Raw genomic sequence first — 21178 nt, 5'->3', positions numbered from 1 at the left:
AAACAATATATCTAGTGGTAGTGATATTATTAATCTTCTCAAAAATAATTAGAGAAACAACACATATGAGGTAAATACTTTTATAGCGTAGATCAGAAAATAGTTAAAAAATGTGAAAAATATAATTATGAAAAAATACCACCAATATATTAATTATCTTAAACTCACATAAGTCACTCATTAATTAAACACGAATATCTATACCTATATAATAAGATTAATTAATCTTAAACATATTTTTAGACACTAAATAATCTTTTTGGCTAAATTTGTCTTAAATTAATCTAGGCAAAAAGCCAAGTATCATTGCCAGATAATAGAATAAAACAATTATTACAATTTATTTCTCCTTTTTAAGTACTAATAACTGCCGCGCACTCTCTCATTTTCATTTCTCAAAGCGTTGGACCACACAACAGAACCAGCTCTTTCCTTCTTTTTTTCCCCTAAAATTTTGAAAAAAAAAATCAGTAAAGGCTTTAAATATCTCAAAGTATAAACAAATGATTATTAATTTTTGAGTTTCAGGTGATCTGAAAGAAATTATTCTGAAGATGAGAGGCCCCTCTCTGAGTCCCAAAGAGCCCCGCCACCGCGCTGCTGCTTCCGCCGCGTCGGTTCCTCTCTTCTCTCATTTCTTCATCAATTTTTTAAAATTACTGTTGCCATCTAAAAAACTTGAATTATTTAAGTAAATCTTTGCTTCGATTTGCTTGTTGACTGAGCTTTTTTAGTACTGCTGTTTGTTTGACTAGAAAAAGAAAATGCAGAAAGATCTGTTGAATTTGGCCGCCGTTTGTAGTTATTAATTTTCCTTTGACTTGCATCTTTGCTTTTAATTACTGTTGTCATTTTAAAAACTTGAAATCTTATAGTAAATCATTGCTTTGATTTGCTTGTTTACTGAGCTTTTAAGCACCGCTGTTTGTTTGACCAGAAGAAAGAAAATGCAGTAAGATCTGTTTGAATTTGGCTGTGATTTGTATTCTTTTAGAAGTGTTTCTTTAATTTGTAGCAGAAATATTGTAGTTTTTTTTTTGTTGTTGAGAAAAGCAGAAATATTTTAGTTGTAGATTGTATTAGTTTCCTTTGTATATTAATTATTTGAAGAAGTTTCCTAATACTGTAGGTATTTATGTGCATTATTTTAGCATTTTAGCTGTTGAAAATAAGATCAAATAAGAAGTAGATTGAGCCAGGGTTAGGCAGCACCTCTCTTACTTTAACTACTTAAGCTTTCAACTGTTTACATTAATTCTTCTTGTTTTCAATCATATTTTTGCTGCCATTGCTGTTGTTTATGTGAATTAGTTATTATTATTATTTTTTGGTACAACAATGATTTCAACCTAGGCTATTCCCATGGAAGGTGAACATCCGGCCACTAAGCCACAACTTGGGGTTTGTTATTATTATTATTATTATTATTATTTTCTGCTACTTGGAATATTTTGTGACATTGTTGAAGCCAGAGACAGCATCATGATAAGTAACTTGTATCATGTAAATACTAGTTTTTTTAAGTTATGAAAACTTTTGGAGTTTGCTCGTTTATCTATATAGTTACTTTGCTTTTGCAAATTGGGTTTTGGATGCTTCCACTTATCTCCATACTGACATTAGATTTGCCTTACATTATTACACATAAGCTATTTTTCTGGACACTGGTGAGTGCCAAATGTGGATATGCATTCAATACGAGCATGTTGAATTTCTTAAAGTTTTCCCCATATATTTAGAGGATCATACCTCATACTCATGTTTGAATGTGTCAGATATAGATGCTAGAAATTAGCACTTTAAAGAATATGAAGAGTTTGAATAACATAGCACACAAGACTTGTGGCTTTTTGGTTTTCTAAAACTTTCTCTTTTATATGCTTTATCGGCACGGACTGATGCAATTCATAACTGCATTCTCACAGTGAAGAAACAAGCAGAAGAGGGTTCCAAAGGAACAAGGTTTTCAGAGATGTTGAGAAGGCTTTCCATGTTCCTCTTCGGTACAGGAACTGGAATTGCAAGATATCTACTTTGAAAGTTGTGCTGGTTACAATTTTGGTGGGATCTCTCATCACTCTCCTTCGCTCTCCTGCAGTTTACATTTCAGATCGTCCATCCAATCTTGTATCTCGGTATATTCTACCTTCAAAGTATCTTTCTGTTAATTGTTATATCTAGTCTATAGTTTGCTCTCCTGGACTTTAATTATTTTCTGCTTGAAAATAAACCATGTGTATGTATATAAGAGCATGCATGTGAGTACCTGTGTGTGACTGTATCTAACTAGCTATCCAACTAGCATGGGTAACGACCTCAATATCTCAGTAGCTTTTAAAAGATTCATGACCTTGAATTCCTGGTACTGGAAATCTGGGAGCAGCAAGTTTGATAGCATATATGTTCAACATTACTCTTGTTTTTGTTCTATTTTTTCAGTTATATGAAGTAGAATTTATTACATGCAGCAGGCCTGGTTTTGTAGACAGATGGATAAGAGACAGTGTTGCCGCAGATCCACGTTATATATCAATGTTGGATGTAAATTGGGATCAAATCTTGAATGTCATTGAGAAACTGACTGACAGGGACGAATATCAGGGAATTGGCTTATTGAACTTCAATAATACTGAAACTGATCAATGGAAGCAGCTGTTACCAGATGCTGAGCATGTTGTTTTGCAATTGGACTATGTGGCAGACAATGTTACTTGGGAATCCCTGTTCCCTGAATGGATTGATGAAGAAGAAGAATTTGAGGTTCCTAATTGTCCTTCGCTACCTAGTCTTCAGTTTCCTGGAAAACCACGGATTGATCTTCTTGCTGTTAAGCTTCCTTGCAACAAGGCGGGGAAGTGGTCAAGAGATGTCACACGTCTACACTTTCAGCTAGCTGCAGCAAGGCTTGCTGCATCTGCTAAAGGGCTTCACCCAGTGCATGTGCTTTTTGTGACTGACTGCTTCCCGCTTCCAAATCTTTTTACATGCAAGGACCTTGTTGCACGTGAAGGGAGTGCTTGGCTGTATACACCCAACCTACATAGGTTAAGAGAAAAGATTCGACTGCCAGTCGGGTCATGTGAACTTTCAGTTCCTCTCCAGGCTAAAGGTTAGTTTCAATCTAGTTTCTTCAGATATTTGTTCCTAGAAACTCTTCTACTCATTACAATAATTGAAGCTGACTGGTTGAAATATTTATATAAACTTTTTACACATTTAGAGTCTTTTTACTAAGATTGCTGTTTTCTTTTTCCTGTTTAATCTTTTCTAATTTTACTCTTTAAGTTTTTCTTGATAATTTGGAACATTTCCTTATTAATGTTGGGTTCAAGTCCAACCATCTTAATGGGCTACAAGGGCTTAAACTGACTGATTTTTTTAGCTTTCCCGAGTCCAAAAGGTAAATATAAGTCCAAAAGGTAAATATAAACTAACTAAATAAATTTGAACAGGGTCTTTCTATTCAGAGAGAGCACACAGTGAAGCATATGCAACAATCCTACACTCGGCTCATGTATATGTTTGTGGGGCCATTACTGCTGCTCAAAGTATCCGCATGTCAGGTTCAACCAGGGACCTTGTGATACTTGTTGATGACTCAATCAGTGATTATCATAGAGGTGGCTTGGAAGCTGCTGGGTGGAAAATTTATACAATCCAAAGAATCAGGAATCCAAAAGCTGAACCAGAAGCTTATAACGAATGGAATTACAGCAAGTTCCGTCTTTGGCAGTTGACAGATTATGACAAGATTATTTTCATCGATGCTGACCTTCTTATACTTAGGAATATTGATTTCTTATTCGAGATGCCACAAATTTCTGCTATAGGAAACAATGCGACGCTCTTCAACTCAGGTGTGATGGTTGTTGAGCCATCGAATTGTACATTCCAGCTACTAATGGATCACATCAATGAGATTGAATCATACAATGGTGGTGATCAGGGTTATCTGAATGAAATATTTACTTGGTGGCATCGGATTCCAAAACACATGAACTTCTTGAAGCACTTCTGGGAAGGTGATGAGGTGGAGAAGAAACAGATGAAGACTCGCCTCTTTGGAGCCCATCCACCAATTCTTTATGTCATCCATTATCTGGGAAACAAACCATGGCTATGCTTCCGGGACTATGATTGCAACTGGAATGTGGACATTTTGCAGGAGTTTGCTAGTGATGTTGCTCACAAAACATGGTGGAAGGTACACGATGCGATGCCAGAAAATTTACAGAAGTACTGTCTGCTTAGGTCGAAACAGAAGGCACAGTTAGAGTGGGATCGGAGGCAAGCTGAGAAAGGTAATTACACAGATGGCCATTGGAAAATTAAGATAAAAGACAAGCGTTTAAAGACGTGTTTTGAAGAATTCTGCTTCTGGGAAAGTATGCTGTGGCATTGGGGTGAAAAGAATTGGACGGATAATTCAACTGCTAACCCATCACCACCTGCTATAAAGAAGGTATCTCTCTCTTCATTATGATTTTATTTTTCCTTTCATTTTCTCCTACATATTTTCTGTGCAGATCTTATAATCAACGGTTTTTTTTAAAGAAAAAAATTATAGATTGAGTTCCACCCAATGGTTATCTGGATATGTATACACACCTTAGTTTTGAACCTCTTTGAACATTCGTTATTCAATTTCTTTTGAAAACGTTTAGCTATTTCATTAGTTTTCTGTGGAATTTTTGTTGGAGATTTTCTCCACCCCTATTACATTATTGCAAAAGCAATTGATGCCTGCCTTTTTACAATAGTCTTTGATGGCAAAACAACAATTTCTAATTAAAAAGTAAACAAGGACTAAATTGAAGATATGTAGAATATCATGTAGGGGCGAATTTGAATAAAATTATAAATCAAGGGATTTAATGTGTAAATAGGCCATTAAGGCTTTATTACACAGCTATTAGAAACTGTGTAGAGACTTTATCGAAAAAAACAGTCATACGGTTTAAATTTGTAGGTGTTTGAAATTTGTGAGTTTGATAAGAACTTTAATAATTGTTACATATAAGCTTTAACCATAGTTACATATTCACACGGTTTGATTGACAAAAATTTTAATCATCATTGTTTATAAGTTTTATCCATCATTATATACAAGTAAAGACTATATTAAAAAAAGATTTAAGATTTCTTTTAGATGCAAATTGAAATTTAAAATTTATATAAATAGGATGAAAATATAAAATATTATTTAAATAAAATAATAAAATTCAAGAGCCTATTTAATATTTTAATTCAAAATAAAAACTGCTGTCAACAACTTTGTTTTTATGCTTAAGCCCACAGAATGGTTAATTTCATGTATTTTCCTCCCTTTAAAACAACTGCACCCATTGTTTTCCATTTCAACAGCTTCACCTTTTTACCCTTTATTCACCATTATCAATTTTCTTTGTTCTTTTTATTTTTTAAATTAAAAAAGAGATATTTTTTTAAAATATATATTTACTGTTTATCTTTCTCAATACTCATTTAACTAGTTTATTTTATTTTTCACACTAAAATAATCCAGAAAACATAAAAAGTCATCGTAACTCTTTATTTGAAAATTATAACTTGGATTTTATAAGACTTTTTAAAAAAAAAATTAATTTCGGGATGAAATAGGCCGGAGTTTAAAAAAGAAAAAAAAAAGGAGAATTATGATTTCAATTCAAGGTCTTAATTGGACTTTCAAAGATTTAATTTTTTTTTTATTTACATAAATATAACGTGTGAATTAAATTTCATCATATAAATACTCCTTAGAAAAATGTGTAGAATTAACAGTGCAATCAATTAATGAAAATTAAAATAAAAAATTTGAGAAAATTTGAAATATTTATAAAAGCTCACTCTTCTCTTATATTTCTTAACGAAAAAAAATTAAAGTAGTCCAATTTTATAAAAAAATTAGTTATTTATTTAATTTTTTATATCTTTAAATTTATATTATTTGTAAAATTACTCAAAAATAGACGAAAAAATTAATGTTCCTTAATTTTACTTACGTACTATTCACGTGCCAATCTACGCATATGTTATATTCGTAATTAATTAATTAAAATTTAAAAATATTAAAAATATATGTTTTATAATTTTAATAATTTTTAATTTTTAAATTATTTTTTATTATTTTTTTAATTTTTTAATTTTAAAAATTAATTAATTATTGAATTGACATACATATGTATAGCATGTCAACACATTAATTTTATATTTATTTTAGAGTTATTTGACAAATAATATAAATTTAAAAATTAAAAATAATAAAAATTAAATAAATTTAAAATATTTATTTTATAAAATTAAAAGGTGAAATAAATCATTATTTAAAAAAACTGCTTCACAATTTTTTTATCAACCAAGTTCGTAAAATAAAATCTTAAATTATTACCCCACAACAAATAAAATCGTAAATGGCAACATTGTAATTATAGTAAACAGCTGGGTCAAATAGTCACTCTTTGCATATATATTTTACAGCATTGCTTTTGAAACTTCACCGGCAAATCCCTGAAACGGTAAACACTATTGTCAGTTTGTCACCATGCAACTCACTCACTGCCTTCCTACCAAAAACCTCTCATGGACGCCACGTGTCCATCACCGTCGCCATTCTCCACCAACCTCCGCCGTCAGATTCGCCCCGATCTTTCCCGCCGTTACGGTATCTCCTCCGAAACATCAAAAGACTCACTCAATGCCACCCGAAAAGCAAGAAGTGTTCAAATCAATGGAAAACTGGGCCACCGAAAATGTATTACCTCTGCTCAAACCAGTCAAAGATTGCTGGCAACCGCAGACCTTTTTGCCGGATCCGGCATTACCATTGGAAGAGTTCAACGACCAAGTGAAGGAGCTGAGAGAACGCATGGCAGAGCTGCCGGATGATTATTTCGTGGTGTTGGTCGGAGATATGATAACGGAGGAGGCATTGCCGACGTATCAGACGATGATCAATACGTTGGATGGGGTGAAGGATGAGACAGGGGCTAGCTCTAGTCCGTGGGCTGTTTGGACACGGGCTTGGACGGCGGAGGAGAACCGGCACGGCGATTTGTTGAGGAATTATCTGTATTTGTCAGGGAGAGTTAATATGTTCATGATTGAGCGGACTCTGCAATATCTGGTCGGCGCTGGAATGGTAACATTTTCATCACTGTTTCATTAACTTACAATTTTTTTTTGTTTATTTTTAAAATTTAATCCTCAATTTAATGATCAGTAACCGATGGAGCTGGAATGGTAAGGGTTTTTTTACCGCCTTTATTATTTCTATAAATTACTTGTTAGAATTTTATAATTTTTATGTTTATGAATTAAAATTAATTCAAAAAATATTTTAAAATATCTTATGAATCTATCTATCTAGTATATTATTATAATTTTTTTATTGAAGTGGGGTTGGAAATTTCTTTTTAAAGAGTAGCAAGTACTATTATAGAGGTGTTTTTGTTTTTAACTTTTTTAATTTTAATGAATAAATAATTACTTTTACATTTTTAAATTGAAGATTTAAAAAAATAAAAATAACTACTTAATTTTTTCATGTATTTTTTTTTAATTTTAAGCACCTATTAGTATATATACTTGATATACTCCAAAAATGGAGTGTGTTTGACAGGACCCTGGAACCGAAAACAACCCATACTTGGGCTTCGTCTACACCTCATTCCAAGAGCGAGCTACCTTTGTATCCCACGGTAACACCGCTCGTTTAGCCAAGGAAGGTGGCGACCCTGTCTTGGCACGCATATGCGGCACCATTGCGGCGGACGAGAAACGCCATGAAATGGCCTACTCAAAGATAGTCGGCAAACTACTCGAAATCGACCCGACTGGAGCAATGCTAGCAATCGGCGATATGATGAAGAAAAAGATAACAATGCCAGCTCACTTGATGTTCGACGGCGAAGACCCACGGTTGTTTGAGCACTTCGCCGCCGTGGCACAGCGGATAGGAGTGTATACATCGGATGATTACGCTGATATAGTGGAGGCATTGAATGAAAGGTGGGGATTGGAGAAGTTGGAAGGGTTGAGGGATGAAGGGAGGCGAGCGCAGGAATTTGTGTGCAACTTAGCGCCTAGGATTAGGAAATTACAAGAACGAGCAGAGGAGAGTGCTAAGAAAATGGGGCCTCAAGCAGTGAAGTTTAGCTGGATTTTCAATAGGGAGATTACATTGTAGAATGAACCAAGCACTCAACTTCACTCTTATTCTTTCTTTATTTCCTTTCTTTCTTGTCTGTTTAGGGTGCAATTAATAGGTAAAAATGTAGAGTATGTTTTTGTTTGGCTTATATCTCACAAATGAATAATATATGAAATTTTAAAAAATATATATTCTTACACATAATATCTAAAAAACAATAAAACTCACCAAATAAAAAAAAAACTCAGTGTAAAAAAAATCTAAAAGATTGAAACATTAAAAAAAAGAAGAAGAAAGATTGAAACTTTAACATAAATTTATTCAGGTATTGAAATCAACAGCCTCAGGCGAAACGAATGGTAGTGTTTCTTTACTAATTGATTGGATATTCTAATACTTTTGGGTTTAAGCTTAAGAAATTTGGTGTTTTAACTTAATTTTGATAGCAATATTTGTTGAAATGGTTAGAGTTCTAAAACCCTAAATTTCAAAATTCAAAATTGAATTAAGGTATCGCCAATTTTGATTAAGAATGGAGATCATAATTTCATATAATGTCTTTATAGATTGTTGCGCACAACGATAGTCCAAAAAGAGTACATTTTCGACCAGCTAGACCCAGCTCTAGTACATTGCAAATTAAGGCTTAGTTTGGATGGGCGGTGTGTTTACCTCCGGTGAGGTTAAAAACAGCGGTGTCGGTGAGATTAGTTACTGTAGCGGTGAGATTGGATATTGTAGCGGTGAGATTAGAAACAATGGTGGAGTGTGTGTTTGGATTCAAACGCAGCTGTAGCGGTGAGATAAGAATAAAAAATGACTATTAAGGACATCAGATTAGAATTTATATATAATAGAAGTTTTTAAATTATTTTACTTTTTTAAAATTATTAAAATATGTGAATTTATAAATTAAATTAATAAAATATTAAAATGTATCTTCCAATATTTTAATGAATTATATAATTAATTTAAATTATTTATTAGATAAAATGATAATTATTTTTAATTTTTTAAAGTTAAATATTTTTTATAACAATGATAAATATTATTTTCATAAATAGTAACATTATACTTAGATCAAATTTTGAAGTATCTAAATAGATGATTTTTAATTAAAAAAATATAATAACATAAGACATAACAAGTTTCATTATTACTAGAAATTTTTAATTATAAATAATTTAAAATAATAAATAATTTTTAATTTTTAATTATAAAAAATACTTATTAAATTTAATATGAAGATTGTATATATTAAATTAATAATATTATTTGAAATTCTTAAATAGAAAATTAGATGTAAAAGGATAACAGAAAAAGTAAAAAGCATGGATGAAAATGTACTTTCCATCTTTCAAATGGAGTTGCAAATTCTCACTGCATGTAGAACCTCCAGTGGCGCCACTGATACTACAGCATGATGAGAAGACTCCAGTGCGGCAATGGGTAAAATCCAAACACCAATATCAGTGCGATTGATTTCAAAAAAATGGTCTAAACGCCCTGAAACGGGAGATTTTTTGTATCCAAAGGGAGCCTAAGTCGACTAATTTCCTTAGCTCACTTTCAACTCTTATTGCGATAGACAAGTTTTTATTTAATCATAAATTTAAACTTGTGGAGAAGAAATTATTCTTTACTAGACTAGGAATCACCGCATTCTATACCGCTTTTGAGAACCTAGAATCTCGTAAAGCATGTAAATAAGTCTCCATCAAATACCCACAAGCTCGCTTCCTATTAATTAGAATTCTATCTTGTGGAGCCTTACAATTCCAAATCGACTTTCAATTAATAGCTGAATTCACATTGCTATAAAATATCATATTCTTGTAAGTGTTAGAAAATAATGTTATTTTTATTCGAATTAGAACAGCAACACATTCTTTGGATTTTAAAAGTAATTTAAATTAGAAAAAAATATTAATATATATTTATAAATAAGTAATCCAAAAACTGAATCGAAAAATTATTAAAATATATTTATAAAAAAAATTTAAAATTAATTTTTAAACGCCTCATTTTTATATTTTTTATTTTTTTATTTAAATAATTTATATTAAAAATAATAAAAGATAAAAAATACTAGTATACAATATTCATTACTTCAAAATAATTTTTAAGTAACTTTTAACTAAATTATTGTGATGCATACTACCTAAGAATTTCTTGTGACATTAAGCTGAAAGAAAAAAAAATTATAGTAAAAGGGATTAAATAGATTAAACAACAATTGAGTGCTACTGCTACCATGATTAAGATGCGACGAATTGTACTTGGAGCTTGAATCAATTTATTACCACCAAATGTTTGTGCCTTTCTCGATAAACGTGGGTCACTTCAACCTCCCAATCCAACCAAAGGAGCCTCCTTATAGCTCGCATCAAATCGTTAGCACCATGACTAACTTCTTGCTCTGTTATTATAGAGACTGCAAGTAAGTTGTCCAACTCAAGAATCACCTTTCCTATTCTCATTTCCCAAGTTTGCTGCAGTCCTTCTAGAGCCCCCAAAGTTCACCTTTCATCATTAAGCATAATCCAATATTCATGCTGAAACTCATAATCTAATCTCCGTTACTATCTTCTACAACACTTTGAGTCGTAGGTATATTCATACCACTACTCCTCGCTCCATCGATATTCACTTTACACCACGCCCTCTTAAGTTTTTCTCAACAAGTAAATGACAGGACTCGTTATTTCACTTTATTAAGCTTAAAGAACTTTATTATACTATAAATATAAATATATAGTTTCGGAATTTTAAATTTATCAATATCTATCTATAATCTACGTATATCTATAATTCTATAAAAGCACAAGTTTGAAGAAATTTTTGAATTGACGAGAATACCTTTTATTATTCATTATATTATTAAATTGACATTAAAAATTAATTAGTTTATATTTCTTTAGATAATAGAGTTTTTATTCATTTGAACTATATAGTTAGGTTAAAGTTTAATTCACATTAATTAATTAGTAATAACAAATAAAATCATATGATAATTTTTTTTGTATAATAGAGTTTTTTTTTATTTGAACTACACAATTGAATATATTAATTATTAATCAAATAAATTATTTTAAATTAATTAATATTGAATTAATGTTTACCATTATATTTAAACATGTTGAAACAGTAACATTTAAATAACATCAGTTTTATCCATGCGCCTGGTGAGTATAAAACGAGATTCCTAGGTTGAAAAGGTGGAACATTTTTAGTATTAATAATTTACATAGCACCATTAAAAAAATTATTCCCATTGATAAGTTGATAATAAATTTATATTATTTGTAATATTTTAGTATTTACTTTTAATTAGATTCTTTTTTAAATTTTTAGAGAGTTGGATTTTTATTTAACTTTTATAAATATATTTTTATTTTAATTATTTATAGGAAGTTTAAATTTTCTAATTTGTCTTTATTTTATTTTATTTTATGATACAATTAGATGGTTTAATCTCAATAGTTGTTTCACACAAGAAAATAAAATATTATAAAATTAATATATATATAGGATAATCTCATCCCAATTAAATATAGTTTGGACAAGATTGATAAAGTTTAATTTTATTATATTTGATATCATTTGAAATTCATTTTTAATTAATAAAATTATTATTTAATTTTAAATTAGAAAAAAATTTAAAATATAATTTTAGTATTAAAAATTATTTTAACATTAAATTTAAAAATTAGTAAATTAAAACCACAATTAATATTACATATTATTCACATACAAATTAAATCAAACTCTAATATCAAATACTTATATTATAGTTTGAAATTCTTTAATTTTTAAATATATCTATAATTTTTAATAATGATTACTTATACTAATTATTTTATTAGATAATAAAAAATAAGTGTGTGCATAGGTGTGGCAATCAAGCGAGTTCGGGTGGGTTCAGGTTAGGTTATTTTGGGTTCGGGTTTAAGTTTTTTGTGTTTAGACTTTTTCAAGTTCAAGTTATTTTGAGTTCGATCTCGGGTTTGGTTTTACATTAAATATAAATACATATATTTACAGAATTTAAATGTCTACATCTCAATATAAATTATTAATTTATTATATTTGAAGTAATTTTTAATTATGATATATTATTTCCAATTATATTTTAATCAACATTAAAATTTTGTTATTGTTACTGGTTAGTATAAAAACTATATTATTATATAAAATCAATTGTTCTAAATAATTTTATTATAAAGATATGATATATTACAAGTTAATTATATTAAATTTTAAAATAATTGATTAGATGAACTTGAAAATGAAATAATACTATTATTCAAAAATTTTTTTATAGTTGCATAATGGAAAATTTTTATGCATACAATAAAATATAACTTGACATTACATTCATGTATTAATATTTGATGACATAAATTATATGTTTTTAAGTATAAAATTTTTTTAACTATAAAAGATTATTTGTTAGAACTGACAGAAGTTTGAACCTTCTTTTGATAACACAAGTTTAAACCATAATATAGCATTTGGTTTTTATAATTTCTCTAATCATTTTATCAATAGTTGAAATAGAATATGTTACTTGATATTTCATACATCTAACTCATCTAAATTAGAAATTAAATTATCCTATATAAATTTGTATTCCAAAAATTAAAAAGCTAAATACAATTACAAATAATTAATAATGGTAATCTCAATTTCTCAAAAAAGCTACTATTTCATTATATATAAAATAATTCATTTATTTATTAAGAAAAAAATATTTCAATAGAACTAATAATTGAAGCTTTTATAAAAATAATTAGTTATAGTTTGATTATTTTATTTTTATTACTAAATTTGGATCTAACTTTTTCAAACTCGGGTCTTTTTGAGTTTAGGTTTTTTAAAGTTTGAATTTTTCAAATCGGATTTTCAGACTCAAGCCCATTTTATCCAACTTTTTCGGGTTTAGACTTTTCAAATTCAGATCTTTAAAATTCGAGTTTTTGGGTTGGGTTCTCAGACTCCAGCTCTTACTGTACACTGCCTGTGCCACAGAAAACAAGTATCATAACTAATCAATCCTATGTAAAAAGCACTAAAATTTTCAATCCGATGTTATCCGCAAAACATTATTTACAAAAGAGGAAACGCCAGAGAAAGCGTCAGCACTTATACTGACTCTCTGTTTTACAAAGTTAATAGAATTTACTTAAATTTTATTTATTAAAATATTAAAAGATATGATAACATTTTAACAGTTAATTAAAAAACCATATTGAATGGACGAAGTTAAGACATGAGACATAAAAGCTTTGAGAGAATAGGAAGAAGCCACTTTACGACAACGTGAATTCCAAACAAAATTTACTCAAAAACTACTTACCAGTCATATACATTGCTAGTTATCATTATTGTTGTTGTTATTATTATCAGGGTAATTTTGCTAGTATAACTAAGTCCAATATCTTCACATCAAGACTGTCATCTATCCTTACAATGCCATCCGTGCCATCTACCCCGATTAGCTTGCCAGTCAGACCGCGTAGTGAGCCACCCATGATTTTGATCTTGTCTGATTTCTTCGGTGGTATGATTTCCATCTCACTAGGCATGGCGATTACTGTATCCCCACTGCCACTTGATCCAAGGGCCACCTTACATGACCCATCCTGTATCATCGAGACCATCAATTAATCCTTTTATAGTAACTTCTCCAAACATTACAATTATAATCGATTGCTAAATGCTCCATTTGAAATAAATAATCAAGTGATGTTCACTAATATTACTAGGACTAGTGTCAGTCTCGGGTATTGACATGTAATGTTCAAATTTTTATGAACTTTGTTCAAAGCAATGCCAATGTTAAACATCACGTGGGAGATGTACCAAATAGAAGCAAAAGAAAATAACAACTTGATGAGGGACATACCGGAAGCACCTCCTGGATAACGCCAAGAGTCTCATCCCCAGATTTGTGCACATTGACCAAAATATCTGGCACGAACCATGGTCCTTCACTCTCAGGACCTGCAGTAGCCAGATGTTATATTGAAACCATATTTAAAGTTTGCTTTTTTTCTTAAAAATTTAGAACTATGATGGAGGTAATAACTTCAAATAAACTTCACCCTTGGCTTACACCAAAACCCTTTTTATATAGAATTCATGCATATATATTATTAAGAGAGACAATTTAAATCCCATGAAATATCCACCAGTCAATGACCCAAAGAAAGATCAGTTTGCTTAAAAAGCAGGTGAAGAAACAGAAATAGCACCTATTACAGGAGACATAGCATCAAGACCACCAGTTCCTGGTGTCATTGGCTGCCCTCCAGGTGTACCCGGAATATAGGGTCCCGAGCTTGGTGTCATAGGCTGACCACTTGGTGTTGATGGCATATAGGGACTTGGAGCATTGCCTGCAGCAAACATAGCATGAGTAACACTAAAAAAACTCATTTACACACATTCAAATAGCAAGAATATGATAATTTACAACCATAAGCTGAACCGCTGTCTCTCGGTGTTCCAGCCTCACTGTAACTACCGCCAGGAGTGCTGGCCCAACCCGAACCAGGTGTAGGTGCTTCATATGCCCTTGAAGGAGGACTTCCTGGCTGAAAAAGAACAGAATTTGCAGTTATTTTACGAACAAACGTACTCTGAAGAAGTATGAAAAAAATAGCTACATTGCTAATAGCAGCCAATTGTGCAAGAATCCTAACCTGATACTGTGGACTGGTCCCCCAAGAGGCAGGGTTTCCTTCTTCCCAATTATCCCTATTTTGCAGTCACAAAAATAAAACGACCAGTCAAATCAAGGCATGAATTCAACAATAAATGTCGGATGCACCAGATTAATGGAATCTACTATTAACCTAGGTGGACTCATTGGTGCATAAGGATTCCAGGCCCTGTCACGCATAGGTGTCCTCATGCCATCATGGATAGGTGTTGCTGCAGAGAACATACAAGCAACTAAATTATTATTTATTAAATAACTTTATCAGCTATAAAGGAAGTCTCCACAACTGAAGCACAAGAAAACACTAAATGGAAGAAAAAATACCTCCAGGATCTCTCATAGGAGTCATGTACGGATGTAATGGAGTTCGTGCAGAGCGCATAGGTGTTTCACTTCCCATACCATACCGGGATGTCTCACTAGTACAACAAAACAAACATTGGACAGATATAGGAAGAGGATTTTCATAGTCAAAAACAACAAAAGGAATCTCAAAGATATAATATTTACCGGTGCGGTGTTGAAATAACGACATTATCAGATACAAAATTGCGGTCGACTGCAAAAAGAAACAGGTCATATAAGCCGCAAAGATACTAAAATGAAGGAGAGAACATTTAAAACTGGAACTTGAACTTGCCTGTAACAACCTTCATTTGAGACTCTAACTCAACTCGAACTGATTGACCTTTAATATCTACAACACGTCCACGGTAACCCTTATAAGGGCCCTGTCGAATTTTCACAGTAGTCCCAACCAAAGCATCATGCCCTCCTCTTCCACCTCTGTGCCTTCCTCCAGCTGTTTTGAAGGGACAGATGTTAATAGCATCAGCCTTATAACGAAATTTTATGACTTAACCTTGAGAAAAAATAGCCCAAAGATATTCAATAACCATTAAATTTGTACAACCAAGGATACTAAGACTGTCAGCAACATACAATCAAATGGAGGACCTCCCCTAGAAAATCTCCTTGGCGAAGGTGGTACACGAGGTGGAGTCTTGAAGCCACCAAATCTTGAGAGGGAATCACCCTAAGCGATTGAATCAAAATGCATGAGGATGATATAAATTACACATGACTTAACCACCAGAGAGAGAGAGGACTTACATTTCTATTCCCATTGGAACGTGCTCCTCCCACTACACAACAAGAACCAGCTTTAGCACATATAAAGCCAGCATGCTCAAGGTGATGACGATCATAAACGAACAAGACTCCTTTGTATATATGCTCAACAGGGCCTTGTTTCCCCTAATATGATGGGATAAGATAATTTGTAAACTATATAAACCCACAGAGTAACTAATTAGGCAATCCAAATTGGAAATGAGAATCTTACTTTACAAGAACCCTCAAGTATCCTAACCACATCTTTTACAGAAACAGTATTCCTATATCTGTCTTGCACATCAAATTTCTTCTCAAGCTTGCATTTGATTTCCCTCAATTTGACAAGAGATACCTCTGGTCTCTCAGGAACCCCTTTAAGAACCTAAAGGAAAGTACAAGACTAAGATTATATTCAAGTAAGATGTGCCAAAACTCATGCCATTTGGGAGATGTTGATTCACCTGAAACGCTTCCCTTTCTACACGTATAATTACACCAAAGCTATTGTTACTGCACCAACAGAACCCACATGTTAGGCACCCAAATTAACTAAAGACAGTAAATCAAATTCTTCAGCAAGAAACTACTTACTCTAGTAGCACAAGGTCATGAAGCTCATAATCCCCAATTTTTGTAACACCAGTCGTTACTTCAGAGCTCTCAACAACATCATCAGCAAAAACACGAATCTGATAAAAAAAAAAAGGCAAATTAATTTTTCCATTAAGATAGTCCTTCAATCAGAACCAAACTTGAAAAACGCATGACTCACATGTTCTTTGGTCGTATCAGATAAAATGATGAGCACATGCTGCTCAACCTTGACAACCATCCCAGTTGCACCTTCCTTAGTCCCAGCGACAACCTTCACATGATTCCCAGGCTCAAAGTACTTACATAGCTCTTTTTCGTTAACAGCCAGAGTTTTCTGCAAATCATCACAAAGGCTAAGCATGTCCTCGCAATAAGGAAAGTTATATGCAAACCAGCACTCAAAGACTTAATTCAAAGAACACCAAAACCAACTGAATTCTTACAGGAAGGCCTTTCATTTCTGGTCTGATGTGGACATTCTCTTCCTCAACCTTTTCAACCCATCCCTTTAAATTCTTCAGATCCCCCTTCACAACAATAACAGCATCACCCTTCATGAAATGACCTTTCTTCCTGTTCGCAAACAAAGTTGACAAACCGACCATTTCACCTTCTCCTTTCACACTTGGTGTCCGAAATTTTTCAAGTTCATCAAAAGTTGGTTTTATGTTCTGAGCACTAATTGACTTCATTGACACTGTTTTGTACAAGAACCCATCTTTAAACAACATGCCACCAATATTCTCAAAGTAATCACCAGACATTGGATCTCGTCTGTGCTCTACACGAATATGAAGTTCCCTAGAAAAAATATTGAGAATTAAGTTATTATGAAGCAACACAAAAGTGGTAGATTTTCCACTAGAAGTTGAAACCATTTGAGACTACCTAGCTTCATCAACATTCATAAAACGAGGAGGAGGAACAAAAGCTTTCTTCTTTGCAACTTCTCTCCCTTCCTGTATAAAATAGTAAATGTGCAAATCAAGGACAACAGAACCAGAAAAGAGAGATTAAAAAGTTAATATTAACTCTGTTTAATTTTTCATAAATGCGATCCATTTCATACCAATTTATTCGCTAGGACTTGTAAGTCAATCCTAGGGATCAATTTCACAGTGACTCTTTGCCGAACATTATCCACATCAACTACCTGCTAAATGGAAATTAGGTCAGACTATAAATTACGTACGAAGAATTCATGGAAGTAGACTGGCAAGGACAAAAATCATACTTGAGCAAGATCACCCTTATATGTCCCAATCTTCATTCTGACCCAGGTATCTCTTGAAAGATCAATCGCTTTGCTTTCAACTGATAAAACATCAGTCATTTCCCTTATTGGAACAAGCATTATCTTTGCTCCAAATATATTGCGTATACCTTTGATAGCCTGAAGCAGATTAAAATTGATCAATAGATATCTAAAGCTAAGCCACTCATCAAAAATAAGCCAAAAGCAGCAATTATCACATACCTCCCTCACATGGGCTTCCTTGTCTGCTTCGATATAAATATAATTTTTTAGGTGATCAAGGGCAATAACAGACCTGATCTGCAATTCAGATCCTTTATCAATGTATTTCTGCATGAGGCAAACTGCTGTCTCTCGTTCACGACCAATCTACCATTCATAAACATTACCTTAGTAAACTTCAATGAAAATTGTCCAAATAATCATAAAAAAAATTTGTTCAAAAACAAATTTCCAAAAAGTTGAAGAGGACATTAGTACATACCGCACATTTCACCATCCACAACTTTGGATCTCTTACAGATGGCAAAAGTGCTTGCTGTTCCACATCAGTTGTCTCCTCGTCGTATTCTGCGTGACTTGATCTTGCATACCTAGCTTGAATGCTTCTTTCAAGAGCTTCAACATCTTCTTGTTCATCCTCCCGAAGAGGTAATGGGCGACGCATCCTTCTACCAACATCTTCATCAGGCATATCAGCTCCACTGTCAACTATGAAGCCTGCATGAATAGAAGATTTGACAAAGATCACCATACTCAGATATCCATCAAAACATTCCACAGTAGTTATAAATCAAATAGCTTGCTATGGGAAATCCTATAATTGTGTTGACTGTGAAATGTATCTTCAGCATATAAAAGCCACATTTATCTTTTTTGTTAAGGAAAAGGTGTATGAGATAATTGAAAGTAGCATTGATTGGGCAGAAAACTTTGAAAGGGCAAAGAACAAAGGACACCAGCCATGAGATTCACATACATAGTTTCCACATATAATTTTTATCCAACTATCACTACTACATGACATCAAAACACAATAGATTTAGGCAAAATTAACAAATATAGAAACCAGAAGATGCACAATAAGCTAAAAACTAAGGAGCTTAAAAAAAGGACTAAGTTGAACTTAAAATTACAGGAAGGAAAAAAAGTTGACCTAAAAACTCAGATCAGGTAATTAAAATTTTGGAATAACGAGATATTCTTAGTTTTGCAGAGAATCAGATGCAAAGTATCCCAACACTTATATAAATGCTAGAATGCTATAGAACTATAACACAGAGGTTAATCAAAAGCCCGGCAGAATGAGCTTTTTCTGCCATGTCTAGCATACAAGTATTTGTTAGTTCAATGTCATGGAGGAATTCTTCACAGAAAGTTTGTAATGAAAAATAGTTGAAAAAATAGAAGCTAGTTGAAATTTTATGAAGTTAGAAAATTTTCAGATTGAGTAATTTCTGTAACAAAAAAGAGAATTCCTAGATTTTGCAGAGAACCAGGCCCTCAGCCCCCAGTATCCCAACAAATGTAAAAATAAAGAACCATAAAAACAAGAACAGAAATGTACACCTAGAAAATCGGATATATCAATCTAAAATGAAAAGTTCATTGACATTCAAAACCATTACAATGTCAGAAACTAATGCCACATCTTATTATCCCACCAAGGCGCCGATAACAATTTTCGCTTTTAGATATTTAACAACCTCATTCAATCAACATTTCTGATAAATGATTCCATAATCAGAAGTTATGGCATAAGATAAATATAAATGCCAATTACATAACTGGAATGCAAATTATGATCTCTTCCGGGAAAAACAAAAGGGCTACTTTAATCTTCATTTTTAAAAGCTTAAGCGGCCGCTAACAGCAGAATCAAGTTAGAAGTAGATTTCCATTAAAAGGGTATATCATTGTAACCTCCAAAATACCATATTGAACAACCGTAAGCTTTGAAGTGAAACTAATTTCTAAGTAGAAACTGATTTTGATTCATCCCCACATAGCATCTATTCAAGCAAATTAAATATTTCTCTTTTTCTCCCATTTTATTACCAATTTATTTCACTTCCAATCAACCCAATTAGCAAAGGATAACTAAAACAAAAGTAAGGCAGAGGAAATTACCGTCTTCCCCTTCATCCTCTTCCTCTTCCTCGTCGCTATCAACCTGTGCTTCAAGATCAAAAAACTGAGAGCCATCACGCGGAGCCTTGTGTCGTTTCCCACCTCGACCACCACCACCACCGCCGCCGCCATAAACCTCATCATCATCATCTTCATCTTCCTCATCATCCTCCTCCGCCAAGTCGTCGATGAAATCAGATCTCCCACGCTTCTTACTCGAACCGCCACGGCCTCTCCCTACGTCTTCGTCGAGGTCGTAATCCTCGTCGTCCAATAACTGTTCTTCCTCATCTTCATACTCTTCCTCTTCGACGTCATCATCTTCTTCATCGTCGAATCGCCTTACCATCGTAGCAACTCTATCGAGAGGGCTCTGAGGTTTTTGTTTGTGATGATATATATTCTTTGAAAATAATTTTAATGGAAATGGAAACCCTATATATGGAAAGGGGAAAGATTAGATTTCCTTTAAATAAATAGTTTTTTTTCCCTTACCCATTTCTTTTAACATGCCAATATCGACTTTATTGGGCGGGCTTCAATCTTTACTATCCTACAATGCATTTTTATGTTATTTTAATAATTAATAATTTTAAAATTAAAATATTTTTCACTCTTCAATTTTTACTCAAATTTTATATTAACTATACAACAAATGGAAGACAATATAATTGTAGAGGCTATTTTTTTTAATATGCGCCAGATCAACTTTAATTGGGCCGACTTGAATCTTTACCATCCTCTAACCAATTTTTATGTTACTTCATTTAAATTTTTATCAAAGTTTTAATAATTAAAAAAATGTTAAAAATTAAAATATTAAAAAAAGCACTCTTCACTCTTCAATTTTTATTTCAAAAATTACCCAAGTTTTACTTAGAAAATAAGGTGGAACTCATAAATGTAAAATGGAGATATTAGATATACATTTAACTATACCAAAAATGGAAGAAAATATAGTTGTCGAGGCTATTGTTGTTGCTGGTTAAGATCTATCTAGTGGAAGTTCACAAATCTCTCTCACTCTCTCTCTTTAAACTCAAATCACCCATGAATTAGAGATCATAGATATTCTTGATAGGTTTAACTTCAAAGCGAAAACTAAGATTATCAAGATTGAGGGCTTCAAGGGTAAGCTCATTCGTATCTTTAAGCACCTCAATCTCGCTTTCATCTCACAAAAGACATAGAGATTGAAAAGTGCAAA

General features: G+C 32.4%; 3 protein-coding genes across 5 annotated transcripts; 2 read left to right on the top strand and 1 right to left on the bottom strand.

Moving 5' to 3' along the window:
• The first annotated feature begins 377 nt into the window (after window positions 1-377).
• On the top strand, window positions 378-4667 carry LOC107905233 (putative UDP-glucuronate:xylan alpha-glucuronosyltransferase 3). Of its 2 annotated transcripts, none has more exons than XM_016831833.2 (4): window positions 378-613; window positions 1926-2135; window positions 2469-3109; window positions 3453-4667. In XM_016831833.2, the coding sequence occupies exons 1-4, from the start codon at window positions 555-557 to the stop codon at window positions 4481-4483; spliced, it is 1941 nt and encodes a 646-aa protein (XP_016687322.2). In that variant the 5' UTR covers window positions 378-554; the 3' UTR covers window positions 4484-4667. The 2 variants fall into 2 exon arrangements, with proteins under 2 accessions (XP_016687322.2, XP_016687323.2); XM_016831834.2 differs by having other exon boundaries at window positions 389-613; window positions 2472-3109.
• Window positions 4668-6477: 1810 nt separating this feature from the next.
• On the top strand, window positions 6478-8297 carry LOC107905231 (stearoyl-[acyl-carrier-protein] 9-desaturase 6, chloroplastic-like). The gene is made up of 2 exons (XM_016831832.2): window positions 6478-7138; window positions 7619-8297. The coding sequence occupies exons 1-2, from the start codon at window positions 6542-6544 to the stop codon at window positions 8183-8185; spliced, it is 1164 nt and encodes a 387-aa protein (XP_016687321.2). The 5' UTR covers window positions 6478-6541; the 3' UTR covers window positions 8186-8297.
• A 5177-nt stretch (window positions 8298-13474) lies between these two features.
• Window positions 13475-20506, bottom strand: LOC107905230 (putative transcription elongation factor SPT5 homolog 1). 2 transcript variants are annotated; one of them, XM_041094509.1, is made up of 22 exons: window positions 19972-20506; window positions 18326-18561; window positions 18064-18210; window positions 17821-17979; window positions 17656-17739; window positions 17475-17545; window positions 17030-17387; window positions 16765-16920; window positions 16584-16681; window positions 16454-16502; window positions 16222-16374; window positions 15990-16133; window positions 15819-15912; window positions 15517-15678; window positions 15387-15435; window positions 15201-15295; window positions 15010-15088; window positions 14857-14911; window positions 14631-14748; window positions 14407-14550; window positions 14058-14155; window positions 13475-13794 (listed from the first exon to the last, which is right to left on the bottom strand). In XM_041094509.1, the coding sequence occupies exons 1-22, from the start codon at window positions 20318-20320 to the stop codon at window positions 13555-13557; spliced, it is 3138 nt and encodes a 1045-aa protein (XP_040950443.1). In that variant the 5' UTR covers window positions 20321-20506; the 3' UTR covers window positions 13475-13554. The 2 variants fall into 2 exon arrangements, with proteins under 2 accessions (XP_040950443.1, XP_040950444.1); XM_041094510.1 differs by lacking the exons at window positions 13475-13794; window positions 14058-14155 and having other exon boundaries at window positions 14452-14550; window positions 14631-14744; window positions 19972-20453.
• Between the last annotated feature and the right edge of the window lie 672 nt (window positions 20507-21178).

The sequence above is a fragment of the Gossypium hirsutum genome, chromosome D05, assembly GCF_007990345.1.
Source record: "Gossypium hirsutum isolate 1008001.06 chromosome D05, Gossypium_hirsutum_v2.1, whole genome shotgun sequence".
NCBI classification, from domain to species: domain Eukaryota; kingdom Viridiplantae; phylum Streptophyta; class Magnoliopsida; order Malvales; family Malvaceae; genus Gossypium; species Gossypium hirsutum.
This window is presented reverse-complemented; position numbering and strand designations above follow the sequence as displayed.

What these genes read in the sequence shown, in the direction of transcription:
- LOC107905230 (XM_041094509.1), bottom strand. Translation starts at nt 20,320, where the DNA reads ATGGTAAGGCGATTCGACGATGAAGAAGATGATGACGTCGAAGAGGAA. An exon ending in AGGAAGCCCATGTGAGGGAG is followed by an intron (nt 17,980 to 18,063) that starts GTATGTGATAAT and finishes AATCTGCTTCAG; the next exon opens with GCTATCAAAGGTATACGCAA. An exon ending in GTTATTTCAACACCGCACCG is followed by an intron (nt 15,296 to 15,386) that starts GTAAATATTATA and finishes TTGTTGTACTAG; the next exon opens with TGAGACATCCCGGTATGGTA.
- LOC107905231 (XM_016831832.2), top strand. Translation starts at nt 6,542, where the DNA reads ATGCAACTCACTCACTGCCTTCCTACCAAAAACCTCTCATGGACGCCA. An exon ending in ATCTGGTCGGCGCTGGAATG is followed by an intron (nt 7,139 to 7,618) that starts GTAACATTTTCA and finishes TGTGTTTGACAG; the next exon opens with GACCCTGGAACCGAAAACAA.
- LOC107905233 (XM_016831833.2), top strand. Translation starts at nt 555, where the DNA reads ATGAGAGGCCCCTCTCTGAGTCCCAAAGAGCCCCGCCACCGCGCTGCT. An exon ending in CCATCCAATCTTGTATCTCG is followed by an intron (nt 2,136 to 2,468) that starts GTATATTCTACC and finishes TATTACATGCAG; the next exon opens with CAGGCCTGGTTTTGTAGACA. An exon ending in AGTTCCTCTCCAGGCTAAAG is followed by an intron (nt 3,110 to 3,452) that starts GTTAGTTTCAAT and finishes AAATTTGAACAG; the next exon opens with GGTCTTTCTATTCAGAGAGA.